This window comes from Erpetoichthys calabaricus, chromosome 6 (assembly GCF_900747795.2).
Source record: "Erpetoichthys calabaricus chromosome 6, fErpCal1.3, whole genome shotgun sequence".
Lineage (NCBI taxonomy): Eukaryota > Metazoa > Chordata > Cladistia > Polypteriformes > Polypteridae > Erpetoichthys > Erpetoichthys calabaricus.
This window is the reverse complement of record NC_041399.2, coordinates 185,649,152-185,668,385: the sequence shown is the minus strand read 5'-3', so window position 1 is coordinate 185,668,385 and position 19,234 is coordinate 185,649,152. Positions and strand designations below refer to the sequence as shown.

At 39.2% G+C, this 19,234-nt stretch overlaps 1 protein-coding gene across 2 annotated transcripts in view; it reads left to right on the top strand.

Annotated features, from left to right (window-relative positions):
• Nucleotides 1-1,063: 1,063 nt before the first annotated feature.
• LOC114653707 (nuclease EXOG, mitochondrial-like) overlaps nucleotides 1,064-19,234 on the top strand; it is a 55,573-nt gene continuing 37,402 nt past the window's right edge. The window contains exons 1-3 of one of the 2 annotated variants that reach the window (XM_051929125.1): nucleotides 1,064-1,277; nucleotides 6,928-7,068; nucleotides 11,678-11,817. In XM_051929125.1, the coding sequence (XP_051785085.1) occupies nucleotides 1,148-1,277; nucleotides 6,928-7,068; nucleotides 11,678-11,817 (411 nt within the window). In that variant the 5' untranslated portion in view covers nucleotides 1,064-1,147. The remainder of the gene's footprint in view (nucleotides 1,278-6,927; nucleotides 7,069-11,677; nucleotides 11,818-19,234) is intronic. The other variant, XM_028804170.2, reaches the window with a different exon arrangement.

Sequence of the window (19,234 nt, the reverse complement as noted above, 5' to 3'; positions counted from 1 at the left end):
TTCAGCCCAGCTCCCTCTTCACCATGACTGACTGGTACAACATTCACATCACTGCGGACACAGCTCCGATCCACCTGTCTACCTTCCATTGCTTTCTTCCCTTCCTTGTTTACAAGATCCCAAGTTACTTATCATAACTCGCAGATAAGTCCTCCCGCGGATTAGTCGGGGCTTGATTTTACCATATAATTTCTGGTATTTCATAATATCAGTTGTATAAGTCGAATGCTGAAAACTCCCGCTATTGGTCCAAGAGATTATGATATCCTAATGCCCAGAACCAAGCTGTTTGGAAAAGGTTGATCAAGAACATTAACCTGTGAGAAAAGAAAAAGAGGATGTTAAAACTGCATATTAGCCATGACAAGGTGGGACAAGTAAGAATAAATATTACATTTTGTAAGCCTATAACATTAAATTTCAAAATTTTTCTTTTTTTAAATAATTGCAAAAAACAATACAAATCTCGCGGGCCAAATCTGGCCCATGGGCCATTTATTCAATAATCCTTTTATGTGCCGTGTTCCTAAAACAAATCCAAATCATATTCAAGTTTTTGCAAGCAGTGCAGACCACTCGCCGCTAGGTGTCAGCCTAGACTTATGTACAGTATCTTGTTCAGTGAGGAAGGAAGAAGATGTAAAAAAAATGATAATTTAAGTGTTGAATTTTTGAACGGGCGTACAAGCCGGGGTCTGATTTTACGATCGCTTTTTCTGGTTTCAAGACCAGACTTATACGTGAGTATATACGATAATCTATTCTGCTTGAGGCAGCACACCATCCCCACCCTACAGTGGGCACTCCACCCATATCATCAAGCATCCCCATGACTGAAAAGAGATGGTCCTACCAACAATACAAAGGACAAGATTCCAGAAGATGGCTATGCCACACTGAGGTTGTGCTAAAATATTTCTCAGCTTTTCAAGCTGAACATTATTAAAGTAAATGGTGTACACCTCCTTGAACGAGACAGTACCTCCTGGCTAGCCTCTACAGTTGCTGACGGCAACACCACTCGCCGCTAGGTGTCAGCCTTGACTTATGTATCTGGTTCAGCGAGTTTTCGTTGTCTTTGCCGGGAAAACCGAAAGGGTAGGCTGGTGCGAGCGAGGCTCGGCAAAGGACCAGCGGAACGCTTGGCATGTTGGCACGGCTTCGTAAACTTGTGGGTTCCAAACGCTTCTTAGGAGGCATGGTATGCGGGACGGCACTGGGCGCAGCGTGCTGTTACGCCGTGATGCGGCCAAGCCCGAAGCAGCAGCCCGTAGATGGTGAGGACAGGCGGGCGCCTTTTAAAGTTGCTTTTTGCTAAATTACACTTGTGTTTCGTTTACGTCTGTTCGCTTTCTTGTTTCGTTTGTGGGTTTTATTCAGCTTTCTCTTTTATTTGTCAGGCATAGCAGGTTTTAATAAAATGACATCCGGTCACATCGATAAACGTAGCAAGCGGCATAATTAGTCCTTTAATTTTGTTTTCAGGCGCCTTTGTGTAGCGCCTGCCAACCCTACGGGGGCATTTAACTGTCAATCCGAAAGAGCGAGGCCTGCAGCCTCCAGGAAGTTCGCTTGGTGACCGTGAACTCCTCGCAAAGACAAGCACGTTCGTTATTACAGGCCCGGTGTTTGAGTCAAGGCTTCAGATTTGAGTACCAAATGGGATCAAGCGTTTCAAGTTCACAAAGTCACCCTGAACAGCGTAGGGAGACAAGCAACATCCGTATTGGGCGAGGATGTCCTTAAAATGGAACGAAAAGGGCCGCTGCGTTATGCTAATTTTGAGTTAGTGAGGCGGGGCTCAAGAGGCGTTTTGTAATGCAAAGTAATGGCATGGCGGCACGTGATGCGAATAGCACCCGCGGATGGGCCAATTCTAAGGGGGCGTTTCTTTATGCAAATATATTTGTTACATATTCAAACTGGGCGTTACTATATGCTAGCTACTTCAGTTAATTTCTGTAGGGCAGGTCTGTTGGCCGCTAGTTGCTCCGTTGTTTTCTGTCCTACACTCTTCATTTCTTGGTAAGGTTTATCATTTTTAAGATGATAGAACATGGCCTGCCTTGGCCTTCCTATTTATTTTCCCCCCTCCAGTTTTACCCTCCACACTACTTTCAGCAATCTCTTTCCTCCTACTGCATGCCCCATCCTGTTTTGTTGCCGGGGTCTCTGTTTCTGGCATGCCCCTTTTTTCATCGGTACTAGGCAGTTTTTCATTAGATAATTTATCCATCCTTCTCCATAACCACAGCACAGATATTTTTAAACTGTTTATATCCCCATTATCATCATTGTCCATGTCTTTGTTTCATATTATGCAACATTCCAGATAACAGTTTTTATTATGCTTTTCATCGGTGTTCTAGCCAGTCTATTTGTTAGCAATTTCATTTTGCATTAAAGACTGCTTTTCACATTGCTCTACATATGTTCATTTCTTTTTCACCTCTTCCATTCTTTGACAGCACACTTCCTCCCCAATTTTTCTGTTTGCCACATTCGATCTTCCTAGTATCGATCATACTAGGGTGGTGCAGTGGTAGTCCTGCTGTCTTGTTGCAAGGAGACCAGAGTTCATGTCCCGTGTCCTCCCTGTGTGGCCTTTGCATGTTCTTTGCATCAGTTTATTCTGGGTCCAAAGACATGCAAGTTAGGTGGATTGGCAATGCTAAATTGTCCCCTAGTGTGTGTGTTTTTACCTTGTGATGGACTGATACTCTGTTCCTGCTTGCCTGCTTCATTATGTGCATCCTACATGTGTAATCTTAATTTGTTTGTTACTTTTTTCAGTACCGATTTATTCCTCCATGTGAAAGGGAAAAAATTGATTTTGAAATGGTATATACAGTACTTTGATGTAAATTTCTCCTTGGTGATACCGCAGGAAATCAAGTGAATCATATGAACAACTTAAATAATATTTATTTGAAAATTAACACTTTGGGTTAAATGAAGTAAATACGCTCCATAGATAGGTTGATATAGGACTGCCATAATCCCTCTGTCTACTTCAACCTTTACAGGTCTGTTGTGTGTTTTATTTATTTTTGTGTGTGTTCATTTGTTTCTCATTATCATCAAGCATATTCTCTGGCAGTGCAAACAAGCTGCCAGTTGTACATTTTTTTAAGTGTATGTTTGCGCTTCTGTGTACCACTATGTGTATATATGTATATTTAAATAAAGTATGTATCTAAAAAACTACTTGTGGAAATGTTTTGCGAATCAATAGCCCTGATCCCATGACTAAATGGACCAGACTGCTAATATTTCGGTTAAACAATTTCTACAGTAGTTATTGTTGGGCATAGGGCAGACTGCTTTTGCAGGATATGGAGCTAATTCTTCTTCTTTCGGCTGCTCCCGTTAGGGGTTGCCACAGCAGATCATCTTCTTCCATATCTTTCTGTCCTCTGCATATTGTTCTGTTAACATCCATCACCTGCATGTCCTCTCTCACCACATCCATAAACCTTCTCTTAGGCCTTCCTCTTTTCTTCTTACCTGGCAGCTCTATTCTTAGCATCCTTCTCCCAATATACCAAGCATCACCCCTCTGCACATGTCCAAACCTCACACTTCTCTGACTTTGTCTCCCAACCGTCCAACTTGAACTGACCCTCTAACGTACTCATTTCTAATCCTGTCCATCCTCGTTACACCCAATGTAAATCTTAGCATCTTTAACTCTGCCACCTCCAGCTCTGTCTCCTGCTTTCTAGTCGGTGTCATCGTCCATATAACACAGCTGGTCTCACTACCGTCCTGTAGACCTTCCATTGTACATATGTCTCAGCGTTCAGGGGGTATAGCTTGGAAACTACTTGTTCTAAAATATTCTACCTTTGCTAGTATGTAGTCATCCAGGAACTCTACACAATGCAAAAAAATGTAATTTTCCAAAGAAAATTGTAACTTTAAGGCGTTGAACTCAATGTATGTTTTTCACAGACACCATTGCTGAAATAATATTGTTATTTTGAAAATTGCAGAATATGAATCTGATCATAACCCGATAGCATATTGTTGATCCTATCACCAAATTTTCCAAACCGAAAACAAATTGGTACTTTGGTTGGGAAAATGTGTATTTTTTCCTTTCTGTCTACCTGCACACGTCTCTCAAGCCCTTAGCATTATAGAGATTACATTGAAGTGTGTTTTCATTTCTCCATTATTAAACCCACTTAATGCAGCTCCAGGCCATGGGGAACAAGGGACTAGGTGCCAGACAAGAGCCAACCTTGCATGAAGTGGCAGCCCTTGACAGGGCACTCCATGCAGTGTATTAGTCAGTATATAGGAGTATTCTAAAAACATGCTTTTGTTGTCAACTTAATTGTATATCAGAATAATTAGTTCCTGGCCCTGATTCTCACTACACAAAGATGTGATACTGTGACATTGTGTTTCTTTGTCCATTTTCGTCCTGAGCACATTTATCTAGTTGCAGGATCATGGGTGCCAGAAGCCTGTGCTCTGTTCATGTGTTTAATGTTGAAGTGTGCCCACAAATATATTAGCATAATACTACCCCCTCAATGGCAGAGTGTCTCTTTGAATGAGATCCATATTTTTTCTTATTATTTGCTCTACCAAATCATCTCCCATTACATGAATGTGGCATCAGTTAGACATCACTGAGTCAGTCTCTGCATCTGTCTACTGAACAAATGGCTGGGATGCCTATTCTTAATGGACAGTGTATTCATTTATGCTAATTTTCTATTTTTGAATGTGACAGGGCAGATTCATACATAAGATGTGGGTATACGGGGGGGGGGGGGACCCAAAAAAAAGAGACTTTTTCAGAAGCAATCATTTTATTTAAAATATTTCAAAAAAATTACTAGACTCCTTCAAAGTACTCCCCATTGACAGACACACACTTGTCCAGTCTCCTTTTCCACTGATCAAAACATTTCTGGAAGTCCTCAACTGAAATGCTATTTAGCACTGTCGTCGAAGCAGCGATCATGACCTCCACACTGTTAATTCAGAGCCCTTTCAAGTCCCTTTTCATTCTGGGGAACAAGAAAAAGTCACAGGGGGCCAAGACCGGTGAGTAAGAGGGGTGGGGCATGAGTGTCATGCCCTGATTGGTCACAAATTGGCGAATTTGCAATGCTGTATGTGCTGGGGCATTGTCATGGTGAAGGAGCCATTCGTCCGACTGGCACAATTCCGGCCTTGTCTTCTGCACTCGCTCTCTTAGCTGTCTTAAGACCCTCAGATAGTACTCTTGGTTGACCGTCTGACCCCTTCGAACAAGTTCCTTGTGCACAATGCCTCTAATGTCAAAGAAACAAATCAGCATTGTTTTCACATTCAGTCTCACCTGTGTGACTTTATTTGGCCTTGGTGAATCAGGATTTTTCAACTGGCTCGATGCTTGTTTCATTTCAGGGTCAAACCCGTAACACCAACTCTCGTCACCTGTTATGACCCTGGACAAGAAGTCTGGGTCACTTTCAAGCTCCATTTTCAAATCTTTGCACACATTGAGTCAAGTGTTCCGCTGCTCATCTGTTAGCAGACGGTTGACAAATTTGGCTGAAACACATCTCATGCCCAGGTCTTCAGTCAAAATGCGCTGAACTGAGCTCCATGTTACTCCTGTAGCTTCTGACAACTCGTCATTTGTGTAACGACGGTCTTCATTTATTTTTTCGTGGATTTTTGCAATGTTTTTGTCATTCTGGCTACTTGAAGGTTGTCCAGAACAGGGTTGATCCTCAATGCTTAAATTTACATTTTTGAAGCACAAAAACCATTCGAAAACTCTCTGTCAGAGCTTCTTCCTTAAAAGCCATCTGAAGTAATTTGGAACAATTCTATTGGTGTTTTGCCAAGTAGAAAACAAAATTTCAAACAAGTTCTTTGTTCCGTGAAACTCAACATCACAATTTCAACAGGGTCGCAAGAACAGCTTCTAAAAACAATGACGGTGGAACACGTGAGATCTTTTCACAGAGGCGTCCGCCTGGCTACTGACTGACGAGGGATGAGAGAACAAGCACTGACCTTGATCCAACCCCCTTCACTTGCCGTCCAGCCACACGGAGGCCAGTCTCATTTCTTTTGGGTCCGCCCTCATATGCATTTACAAGGCATTTCATGAAGAATTAAAAAAAATCCTTACATTATTGACCTGAGAGATTTCTATAAAAACTCTTGGATTAATAAGGTGACTCTTTTACACACACCCAAATGATATGAGTGTTAATTTCACTGGTGCTCTAACTGAATGATGTGTCCTGCCTGATTCCAGCTTAGTAGGCTGTCCCAAAATGATCCAATAGTTACATTAGAAAAATGGCCAAACGGAAGATCATTTAATTTTTAATGGAAAATGAAAATATAGGAATTTTTGTTTGGTTATGTTTTGAAAATTTAAATGTGGTAATATAGCCATGTGTAGTTTCCAATATGGTAAGAGGCTGTGGTCTTTTTTGGAAATATAATTTCCACATTTGATACGCATGGCAATAAACCAGTTAGGTTTTAGCAAATTTTAGATTAATTTGAGAATAAGCAAATTATCAAATGTAAAATCAACAAGCTGGATGTGTTGTCTTTCTGGCACACAGGCACAAAGAAGTCATATTTTTCAAAGTTTAATTCCCCCTATAAACATTTTTGAAAGCAGAATTCAGGCCAGAATGATTTGTTGGGTAGCCAACAAAACTGAGCAAAATGTAGGAGTGAATTTATGTTAAATAATAATAATAAAATGTGATGGGTTTATGTGAGTGATGGTAAAGAACACGCAGGAAAAAAAATGGGGATGTTGGGTGGGAAATTTTTTAATCATGAGCATTGCTGGATGAAACAAGATGAAATGTGAACTGTGTTAGTCATGCAGTGATTCAAGTAGAAACCACGTTTACTCACATAAACCCTTGTTTGTTTCACAATCCCCAGATGAGCGTGTACTGGAGAAGTATGGGCTGCCACTGACAGGTGCAGAAATCCGATATTACACCAACCATGTGTTATCGTATGACCAGGCCAAGAGGACACCAAAATGGGTCATTGAACACCTCAACAATGAGAAGCTGTTGGGTAAGAGTCAGTTTTAGCACTCTGCTGTCCTCCCTAGTGTATGATTATTTGTACAGATTTTGTAGTTTACAGGACGCTTTCTTGTTTTCATTGAACACCACTTGCATTATTGGTAGATAGCTAGATAGATACTTTATTAATCCCAAGGGGAAATTCACATAGTACCCCCCCTAAAGACGTCTTTGAAGTTCACACCAGGTCTGTACTTTTCTCCTTTCCTGTAAAGGGAGATGTTCAGTTAATTGAGAACTGGGATGTTTTCCAGTGTAATAAAATGTGTGAAGGTCACCATCTTTACAATTCCACAACTACTAGTGCTTCTTCACTCATGTAACCTTTTGTTTAAGAGTCTTAACTATCAAAGAAATGTGCACTATGGAGTTCATCCTCACTGACTGCTTAACATCCTGGCACAGCTCCTGGTCAGCTGAGGACCACAAAGCACTATAGAGGGTGATGACACCGGTACAGAACATTATTGGCATACATCATCCTTATGTTCAAGACATGTATAACATAAAATAGCTTAGAAAGGCAAGCTGTACTATTAAAGACCTTGGACATTCCTCACAGTCACTCACTTTTGTCTCTCTTCCGTTCTGGCAAGTAGTATAGGGCCATTGGCACTCAGGAACAGTTTTTATCCTTTGGTCATAAGAGGACTGAACAGCTGCTTGTACTGACAACTGCACGAGAGTTCCGGTTATGTGTTCTTAAATATATTGTTTGATGTTGTGCTTAATTTTTGGTGTTGTACTCATTGTCTGCTGTTTTTAATATAATACTACTCTCTAGTCTGTGTGAGACCTGCATTAAAAAACTTATTGTACTCTTTATATAGGATGGTAAACGTGAATCTGAGCTTGAGCAGTTACAGAATTGGCAATCAGGCTGGTTAGTCTATAATAATACTCGTACTTTACATTTGTTCATTTACTTCCTGGAACTGTTTATTCCAATAAGGGGTCAGTGGTAAGATCAGTGTATATCCCAGAGAGAACCCACCTTTTACAGACATCTGTCTGTCACATACCTTTATTGCCAGGTGACCAAACATGTACATGCTTGAGATGTGGGTGAAACAAGAGTGCCCAGAAAGAGAATGCAAGATCCACGTAGGCAGTGAGTAGTTTGGGATTTCAAACCATAATGCTGGAGCTGTTAAGAAGCAGTGCTATCCACTACACCACTCTTCTGCCTCATGATAATGCAGATCTTAAAGCTTTAAAGGATAAAATTATTGCAGAGTCATGGGGGATTTGTAGATGGAGAATAAGTAGAACTGCATGTGCTGTCAATTAAAGTTCAAACATACGTTTTGGTAAATGGTCCTTGATATAAATGCCAGAAGATGAGAATGTTACTTTTAAATTGCTTAGCAGAGAGTAAATCACTGAATAAAGATACTGCCAAGTCTTTTTTATTATTAATCTGCAATTATTGTGGCATTAAGTTTCCATGACTACAGAAGTCTGGGGCTTAAGGAAGTATGCCCACCTGCATGATATAAGAATAGTCTTGGCTTCTCAGCTGCATTATAAATTGTATTTACTGCTAAAGGTTGTTCTGCACCACAAATGAAGAGTCAAATAAATTGTCATATTGCAGTGCATGCAGTGTAACCTAATGACTTGTGCATTAAGCTATAAAGTACAAGGTTGCTGATTCATAGGCCACCCTTATGTAACCCTGTGCCGGTCAGATTAATGGTGTAGAAATCAATTGTGCTTCTTAAATTTTTGCTTTGTACATATTTGGCCATGCTGTGTCCACCACGTCAGTGGATGGCAGCAAAAATTGACCAATATGTGCCTGGTGCATTAATGAAGAATCACAGGTGAAGGATGTCGGTATACCTTGTACTAAAAGACACACATTATCTTACCTTCTGTTAACATTTTCTCCAGAGGGTCCATCTGCTAGTCTGCTCTGATATGAGCTGAAACATTATGGTCAAGTTCACCATTAATAGTTTTTCTATAGCTATGAAACAGATCAAGCTTAAAAGAGCATTACAAATTACAAAGACAAATTGGGATGACGTATTTTATTGGTGGTACATTAGAAATTGAAAAAGCTCTCTGCCAAATAAAGATTAGTTTGAAAGTTGCACTTAGTGGGTCAGTATTTAGCGTTGACATTTTTCAGCTCCATAGTCCTTCCTTGGAACCCCAGTCTGTTCTTGCTATGTTGGTGTCTGCCTTTTCCAGGGTACTCTGGTTTTCATCTCAAAGACATGAGCACTAAGTGGTTACTTCTGAGTGACCAATCCCCCCCATATGAATGAGTGTGGGTGTATGCCTGGATGGATAGATGGAATGTTATAAGAAACTTTGATCTGGCCATGCTGTCTAACCCCTAATGCCCAAAGGGGGTTTTGGAATGATTGCACCAGAATTATATACCCAAAAAAGAGTGGCTTTTATTTTTCTTAAGTTAAAAAAGAACTTCAAGTGACCAAAGAGTAGTGAGTATAACACTTCAAATTTTCAAAAGAAAATCTTTGTTTGAATAAAAAGCTTTGTTTCACACCAATATCACCTAAATAAAACAGTGCAGACTGCATATAATGCAAGAGAGAAAACAACATGGAAACTTATGATTTATTTGAAGGAAGACACCCTTGGGTATGTAATAATTCCATTATTGCTTTTGGTTGACTTTTGGGTTTATTGCATCATTCATAAAAAAGTGTCCATTCACAAGTGGTTAATATTACACACAATGCAATAACTATGGGGCACAATAAAGTCCCAAATTTCTGTGCTGTACATTTGGCAGCCAAGAGTAAATAGTGGATCAAGTCATTACTAGGAAAATAAACTTAACAAAATGGCCACCTAGTCTGTACAAGTTTGGTTATATACAGTATGTGTGTTAAACCAATAACCTGAGGCTAAGGATAATTTGTTTACTAAACATAAATACACAAAGGGACAGTTAATAACTGAAGGAGTTACTGTAAACAATAATAAAATAAAGTTGTCCTGTGCCTCTTGGGGATTTTCTGAATACAAATAATGGTCCTAACTATTCAAAAGTTGCCTTACCCACACTGACAACTACATTCACAATGCCACATATTTCCTTACCTCTCTCAAACCTACCTGGCCTCTCTTCCTTCCTACCAGTCATACTGTTGCCTGTACTTCTTATCCAGCACCAATCTCATCTGATCTTGAGGCAAGGAGGTCCATTTAAGTCCTATAAGTGGTTTATCTTGAGAGAGACTTCCAGGGCTGGTCTTGGCCCTGAAAAACTGTATTATTTTTACCAGAGTTTTCCCCCTGGGTATCCACTGGTGCCTGAAGACATGCAGCAGTGTTTTGCTGCAACCATCTACTGTGTTGAGGGAAGCAAAACATTTTATTATGCATCTGCCAATTTCATTCACTTGGCATGCTTGCTAGGACAGGTTAATATTGACATCCCATCCAGGGTCCCACCCAAATCAGTATAGGTTGGTCACACAGATAGATAGATAGGATCTGAATAGAAAATATTATTATATTGTAGCAAACAATAAATCCCTCTCAATTATACACCAGAATGACTAAAAGAAAGGACATTAAAAATAAAGAAAACTTCTAACTTTATGCAGGTGTATTGCCATGTGTGTGAAGGAGCCCCGGTAGGATGTACTGTACTGTACACTCTGTCAGTGTGTCACAGAGAGGATGTGCATTGTTGTTCTTAATCACAAGTCATTTATTGCTGTTAACCACATATAATATTTGGTTTGTTTATTTTGCTTAAGTTTAGTGCACTCATTATCTAAGTATAATGAGTTTAACTGTCCTTATAGAACAGTTAAATTCCTAGTATAAAGTTGCTTCTTTTTTCTTAGTCAGCTTCTATCTAATAACAAGATATAGATAAGAAAGAAATCATCTTCCAAACAGCACATCTGGGGAATTTGCATATGTGTATGATTATTATAAGTTATCAACCACAATGAAATATTTGAATAATTGAATAACATAGAGAAAGACTGGAAGAAACTAATTTGCTTCAGTCCTCAAAGTATTTTAATGATATTCTCAGTATTAGAAAATCATAGAAAATATTATAAAAGTCTGATCTGACAGAATGTGGGCATTGTGGAGGCACCTAGTTAAATAACATGTTTCATTTACGGTAAGAAATCACTTTTTGTTAAGAAGCTGGCTGAAGCAAAAACCTGCAGCCATCCGGCTCTCCAACTACTGAGTTTGAGTCTCCTGGTGTATATTATGTAATATAATATGTACATTTGCCCATGACAAGTGTACCAATAGGACAAAAGTCATTGGAAAAAATTAATAAGTGAGGCTATCTAGGCAGCAGCCCATCACTGTTTGTTCATGGCTGAAACAATCTTCTACTGCATAGAGATCTTCAAACTTCTGAAACAGCATAAAAAAAAAGCATCAAGTGGGTTGCAATTTTTGTACAGACGTACACACTGATAGATACAGTTGTTTGACATGTATTTTTTTTCCTATTTTTAATTGAATCATAAAAAACAATCTTGTGGTTTATTTTGTAAATTATGTAATACATTTTCAAACTCACTGTCTGACTTGCCTAATAAACAAAGTGTAGTAAATGTTCATGACTTGCTTGACAGGGAGTGCAAATCGGAAGGACTGCAAATTCAGACCCGATCCTAGCATTCCTGCTCTCTTCACAGCCAGAAATGAGGACTACGTCAGGAGTGGCTGGTCTCGTGGACACATGGCCCCAGCAGGTGATTACAAATATTCAATGGTAAGTCTAAGTTTCTTTTTCAAAATTAATCTGCATCTATAGTACATCTACCCATAAAGTGTTATTTTTCTTAATTTGCATCAGACACTGTCCATCCATTACCATACACCATTTTTTTAAGAAAATAAAAATTACATTGAAAGGTCATTCTGCAAATGCATGGTGTAAGTGTGTTTCACTTTTATTTTAATTGAGAATAATTAATACCAGAAGGGACCTTACATGTTAATCTAGTAGAAACAGTACATGCTACTATATATGTATTCATCAGTGCCAGTTTAAAATGAGAGGTTATTTGACAGCTTTTCCCATGTTCAGTATGGTTATGCAGAGCAAAACAAAAAATTAGGGACCAAGATGAGTGGAACCAACATAAGGAAAAGCTAGGTCATGTCATCTTTGCACAGATTGTCAAGAACGTCACTAATCTGTGAAAATATATGTACAGAAATATTTTATATTTTCAAACTTATATTTCACCCAGTGTTTCTAATATGGGCGGCACGATGGTGCAGTGGTAGTGCTGCTGCCTCACAGTTAGTTTGCATGTTCTCCCCTGTCTGTGTGGGTTTCCTCTGGGTACTCTGGTTTCCTCCCACAGTCCAAAGACATGTAGGTTAAATGCATTGGCGATTCTAAATTGTCATTAGTGTGTGCTTGTTGTGTGGGTGTGTGTGTGTGCGCCCTGCCCAGGGTTTGTTTCCTGCCTTGCGTCCTGTGTTGGCTGGGATTGGCTCCAGCAGACCCCCGTGACCCTGTGATTGGATTCAGCGGGTTGGAAAATGGATGGATGGATGGATGCTACTGGTTTCATTCTCACTGAATGACTGAGGGACCCTAAGAATATACTGTATATCACTGAGTAAATGTGCTGTATTAGTGTATGTAATAGTAACTGTACTACACTATAGAGATTTCCATTGAATACTAAATGTTCACAGGAGGACTGAATAGGTCCCTGCTGGTCCTCATAGCCGCATGTATATTTGGCCTGTCATTAAGGTGAATTTCCAGGCCTCTCGATATGTGCAACTCAATTGCTTCTTGCAGTGCACTGACTTCAGTACCCATCTCGTATTTCATAGAAGGTTTTTGGAAAAGGCAATTGAAATAGATAAACGAATATGTTAGTTTCAAGAACAGAACAATACCAACTTTCAAGCTTGAGAAAGAAAAAAAAAAAGAAAACAAAGATTCAACAGCCAAACTATTGTGCATCTCTCTCTTTTTTTTCCAGAGTCATATATTTCACCCTGTTACAGACTACATTTATAGAACATATTTATGACTTCCTGTTGTACAGAGACACAGTGGTGATAGGTATTGCCTTAAGGTTCAAGTTCTCGCACATTCCAAAGACAGTGTTCGGTTAATTGGCAATTCTAAATTTGCTGAGTTTGTCATTGTTTCTGTGGGTTTTGCAGTGTACTGACTATCCATCTAGGGTTGTTTTCAGCTTTGTGTCCGGTGCTACTATGATGGACAGTGACCCCCCCATGACCCTTAATTAAACTGGACTGAATGTTTATTTGTTTTGCCTCAGACCTGTTTGTTCAGTACTGTTTTATCTCACTAGCTGGAGACATCTTCTAATGTTGATGGAAGTTTAACAATTTGAGAAAGTAATTTTATTCACTTACTTTCTGTTGTTGATTACTCCATTTCATGAAAAAGTAAAATCATAAACTAGTGCTGCCTTTCCAAGCAACACTGGATTCAAAGGAGTAGCCAACCCAATGTTCACTAAATCACAAATCTACAATCGCCCACATCAGGTCAATTTAGAGTCCCAAATATCATACCTTTTGTCTTTTGGACTTGGGAGAAACTGTGGTACCTGGTGAAATCCAATTCAATCACAGGGAGAGTAGATAAACTTCATGCAGATCGGCTTAGAACTGTGGTGCTCTGAGGTAGCATCACTATCGTATGTGCTCTTTTGCAACCTCTTGAGAAAATGAGCTGTAGTTAACAGAAATGACCCCTACATTTCAAACCTTAACAGTATTTTTATGTTAAAATGAAATTTTAAAATTCAGTTTGCAGAGTAATTTTACAGAAAATTGATTTATAATGAATCAGTATTGCGACCATTTATAAAGCACAGTAGCACTCCTGTATCCATGGATTCGGTTTCAACAGTTTCAGTTATCCATGGTTTACCATGGCGCAAAACCATTAAATAGAAAATTCCAGAAATATGTGATTTATAAGTTTCACATTACATGCTATTCTGAGCAAATGTTTTCACCCCTTTGAGTACATAGTGCCATATCCGTATTGCTGAATTCCATGCTCAGCACAAACTCTGCACATGGCAGCATAATGTGGGGGCATGCATGCCTTTGCCTCTGAGGTCATTTTCATTGTGCTGATGAGTTCATTCTCGAGACAGTGTATGTGTAGTAATGTACAATGTATTTTATTATTATTAGGTAATGCTGGTAATGTGTTATTGTGCGTATTTTATCAATTAAACTTTATCATAGGTATGCATATATACAAAACATCTTAAATATAGAGTTTGCTTCTATCTGTGGTTTTGACATCCATGGTAGGTCTTGGAACATATTGCCCACGGATATAAGAGGACTACTGTATGAATAAAATGATAGAAATTAATTAAATGCATTCCTTTCACTGACACACCAAGTTAAGAAAATGTGACATTTTGAATAATGTTGTCAGGCTGGGATTTGGCCTCCATGACCCTGATTTGGAGGTTTGAGAATGTTATATTCCTTTAAAGCAGCCTTTCAAAATGGTTAAATTCTGCCCCCTGCTTCAGGACTTTAAAAATTCACAGCAGGTCAATTTTATAATACTGGTGACACCTTTTTTTATTAGTTATCTGTCTTTTTATGGTTGATCTAATTTGTTTATAACTAAAAAATTATGTCTTTTCATATACATTCTCATATTTTGCTATTTGCCAAAAATATTTTACTTTTTCTGTCAGTAAAATAGTGGGCAAGAGCTCCTAGCACATCCGCAAATGTCTCATGCATATTCTTGTCATATTTTTGTTTACTTTCTCAGCCCTTTGGCATATACTGCTCTTTAATGGCTCTAAGTTTCACTCTTTTTTGCTCTTTCCTTCAGTTCTTTATATCATCCATTCTGCATCATCCAATCCATTATCGTCACCCTTTGCCTTCCAGTGTAGAAACATCATACTCCTTTCATCATGTTTGTACAAAGAGAATCAATGTGCACAATGTGTCAGATCTGTTTTTTCTTTCTCATCCTGACTGAATTGCAGATTACTCTATTGCTCCAGAAGTCTCCAGTACTTGCTTGCTAGTACAATGTTCCAGTCTGCTGAATTCCTCAACTTACCAGAAGTCTCCAGTACTTGCTTGCTAGTACAATGTTCCAGTCTGCTGAATTCCTCAACTTACTAATGTTTTCAATAGCCTCCAGTAATTTAAGGACTTTGTTCCTGATCAGCAAGGTTTACTACATTTAAGACACAACAATCCACAAAAGAGACTTTGACATCATTTTCATGTGATTTTTATCTAGGCCACCTTCTTTTTTGTAAAATGCCTTTTAATCCATTGTTACCATGCTTTTATTTCATGGTGACATGTCATTGCGCTTCCTCTTTTCTGTGTTTATAAGCCTTTGTTTCCTCTTTGTTACAGGTTTGCTAAGTAACACCACTGTTTTCTTGATATTCATTTTGAGGGAACAGATAGTTGACAGTGGCTCAGTGGCACCCTTTTGCTACATGGTTTTCCTATAGGTACTTTGGTTGTCCTCCTTCATCCACAACAACATGCCTCTTAGGTTAACTGTTAATTATAAATAGGTCTCCATTTCAACGAGTAGCCTTCGTCAAGAGCTGGCTCCTGCCTTGCATATGATGCTTTCAGGATAGACTCTGGCTCTCCACGCTCTTGAATTGGATTAAAGTTTGAGAATATTGTTCTGTTTCATTAATGCAAAATACGGTGTTGTTAACAGCACCTCTATTATGCAGTAATACCATACTGCTCATCTGTAATGGATCCTATTGCATTTGTCTTTTATTGTATTCTTTTGTCAACATTTCCTGAATTATTTTGTTCCAGTGCACCAGTACATTAATACATCTATAATCTCCAAACTCTGATGCTTTGAGCTTTTCCTTGATTAGGACAACAATTTCGGTGAAGTGTGAGCATGGGAAAGCCACCATTAAAATAAAATGTATTGTGGTGCAAAAACTCTGAGAGATTCTCTCCTAATGACGTCTCTCCAGTTGTAGTCAAAATGTTTAAAGTTTATTTTCCAGTCCTTCTGTCTTCTTGTTCTTTTACATCTTTTTGTAATTATACTGTCAATATAGTCGAGCCCATCTCATATATATATTTCTGTTCTGGTTCGTCCTGCTTCCACTTCAAAACCGGTATCGCCCATACGCAGCCGACACGGCATTTCTCGATTCCTATTTGTCGTCTTCCATGTCATGCACTATACTGGCCTGCTGAGCGTAATACATCCAACAAGTACTCAAGGTGCTGCCACAACGTTAAAGTAGCTTTACCACCCTTGCAGGAGCCACCTGTGTCTTTACAACAGCTTCTTACACAGCAAACATCAGAAGCTAAAAATTATCGCGAACACATTCGAGAATACAACTCTTCTCTACCGTTTGCTTCCATGGGTGCACAGATAATTCAAGCTCCTGGTCATGGACCATACTATTTTAAAATACACGGGCAAATTTATCACCAAATTTCTCCACTATACGCTAACACTTCTACCTCTCCAGGATATGGACAGATGTATGTTTTTGAGACAGCGCAAGCTGCTGAAGTACGCTTACAAAATAAAGCAAACTCTGTATGCAGCGAAAATTTACTTCTCCAGCTAGATTCCATGCTCAGAATCATCAACCCCTTCGCTAAATCATACAAACACATGCTTGAAATCGCTCAGTCCAATCCAACAGCATCTGTACGAATGGTTTTCAAGGAAACCCTTAAGCAGGATTTACGACGATACAATGCCCCGACATGTCACACCGATGTTGCAGTGATTTTCGTCGGAGCAGATGGCAAAATGACTGCCGAAAGGGACATTTGCATCTATCCCATAGGCAACTTCTGTAAACAGATTTCCACGCTCAATATGAATTGCAATCCTATGGTTTACCCACTTTTATTTCCTTACGAAGACATTGGCTGGCACAAAGATTTACAACATGTTCCTGATAAAAGAACCGCCAAGCGAATAAGGCTTACTCAATGCCAATTTTACGTGTACAGATTAGCAATGAGGAATACTTTTAGTATTTTGTACTCCAGTGGCAAACTATTCCAACAGTACGTCGTAGATGAGTATGTTAAAACAGAGGGCGCGCGTCTCAACTATCTCAGATTACATTAACAAGATCTGCGCGTTGAACTATCAGACGCACTGCAAGCAAACACTGAAAATAACAACGTTCATGTAGGCAAAATGATCATATTACCGTCCACATTTCCAGGAAGTCCAAGATACATGCAACAAAACTATCAGGATGCCATGGCCATAGTACATAAATTCGGAAAGCCTGATTTATTTATCACTTTCATATGTAATCCTGCTTGGCCGGAAATTCTACATGCACACTGCGTCTTTCAAGAAGTATTTATTTATTCTTGATTTCTGAATTCCTTTCTCACCGTTTTCCGTTCCTTCTCTAGTATCTTCTTATTGTCTGTTGTCTTGTAGGTGTGGTTAACTTTTTCCCTTTCCAGAAATTGTTTGGCCTGTAATTTTTTGTCATCTTTTGTGTCTCTCTCTCTCTCTCTCTCACCATCTTTCTTGCCAAACGTTTCTTTCTCTTATACAGATGATCAATTTGGGTCTTTTCTTGTATTTCTTTCAGTTTGTGACTGTGTTCATTGTCACTTTGTTTGTCTAATTATTTCTGTTTATTTATGCAAATATGTCATTCAAACTTCTATATTCTCTTCTAACTTTGTCTATGGTTTAGATTTTTTTTGTTTCCCTTCTATCATGAAGTCCACCAACCTTTCAGCTGCCATCCTGGTTTTTTACATACTTATTTTGCCAGCATACTATAGGTCAATCCCATTATAGTGAATTCCGATGTAACAAAATACTTTTTGTTGGCCCAGAAAAACGTTCATACAACACCATGTTTAACAGATATTGTTTTAAAGAGATGTAAATTTCAGTGTAATGAACATTTTTTTGACCAAAAATGTCCACTGATGATGATAATGCGATGCAAAAAAATATTTTAACACTGCACCTATACTTTCACCAAATCTCATGGACCCTGCAACAGGACGTCTCTTTTTTGTTACACCAAAAGAAAGTGTCAGTCTTTTGTGAAATTTCCCATCTTAGGCAGTCTTGGCAAATGCGTAGGTACTTCATCATATAGGTTGTCGCAGATTGAGGCCCTTGCCGTCCTCTTGAACCCTCTGACTCAACTCCAGACACCAGGTAAAAGTCCAAATATTACTTTTATTGGAGCAATAATGTGCATAAAGCACCCTCCACTCCACAATACTCATAAATCAATAATAACAATACTCTAATCAATCCTCCACACTCCCAGACACTTTGCCACCCTTCCTCCCAGCTCAGCTCAGTGTCTGGGCTTTCCCATGAGTCCTTTATACACCCTGACCCGGAAGTGTTTCTCCCTTCTGTCCATGTGATCATGAACACTTCCGGGTCGGATAAAAAGCTCCTTTCTTCAACCCGGAAGCACGTCGTTTCCTCTTGTCACGTGATCATGACGCACCTCCGGGTTGTAGGGCAAGTAAGAGTGCGGCAGTCTCCCCACAGCGACTCCTGGTGGTCCCCAAGGTATCCAGCAGGGCTGTGCATATAAACTACAAAGTCCAAGAGGCCCTGCTGGAATTCGGGGAACGTCCACGCTGTTGGGAGAGCTCCATCTGGCGGCCTGGGGGTGAGGGCTGGAATATTTAGCCGGCCACACACCACAAGGTATAACCGAATTCTGAATAAGTATGCTATTGAGCGTCCACGTTTATAGTTGCGTCATGTGCAGATACTGTACTGTTAGAGTTTCATAGCGCTTCTTGAAGTTATCTTTGTGATGAACAAAAAAAGTGAGAAATGGCATCAGTTTACGTTAAAAAAAAAAAGTTACATCTAATCTCTCATTTTCATTCTGTATTCATACCTGTATTTCTATTTTAAAAGTAAATTACATCTAAAGTCTCCTTTTAAAATAAAATATTTTTTGCAGTTTAAGAAACGCTGTTTTACTTATACAGGTATTGTCAAACTTGGGTCACTTGAGTTGCACAAAAGACAAGAAAGTGAGTCCAGGTTTCCAAAAAAAAATACAGGTACTTTATTACTGTACAGAGAAGGCAGGTGCAGTCTCGAGGCTTCATTCAAAATAGGAGCTGTTACTTCAGTACTCAAGCACACGAGATAG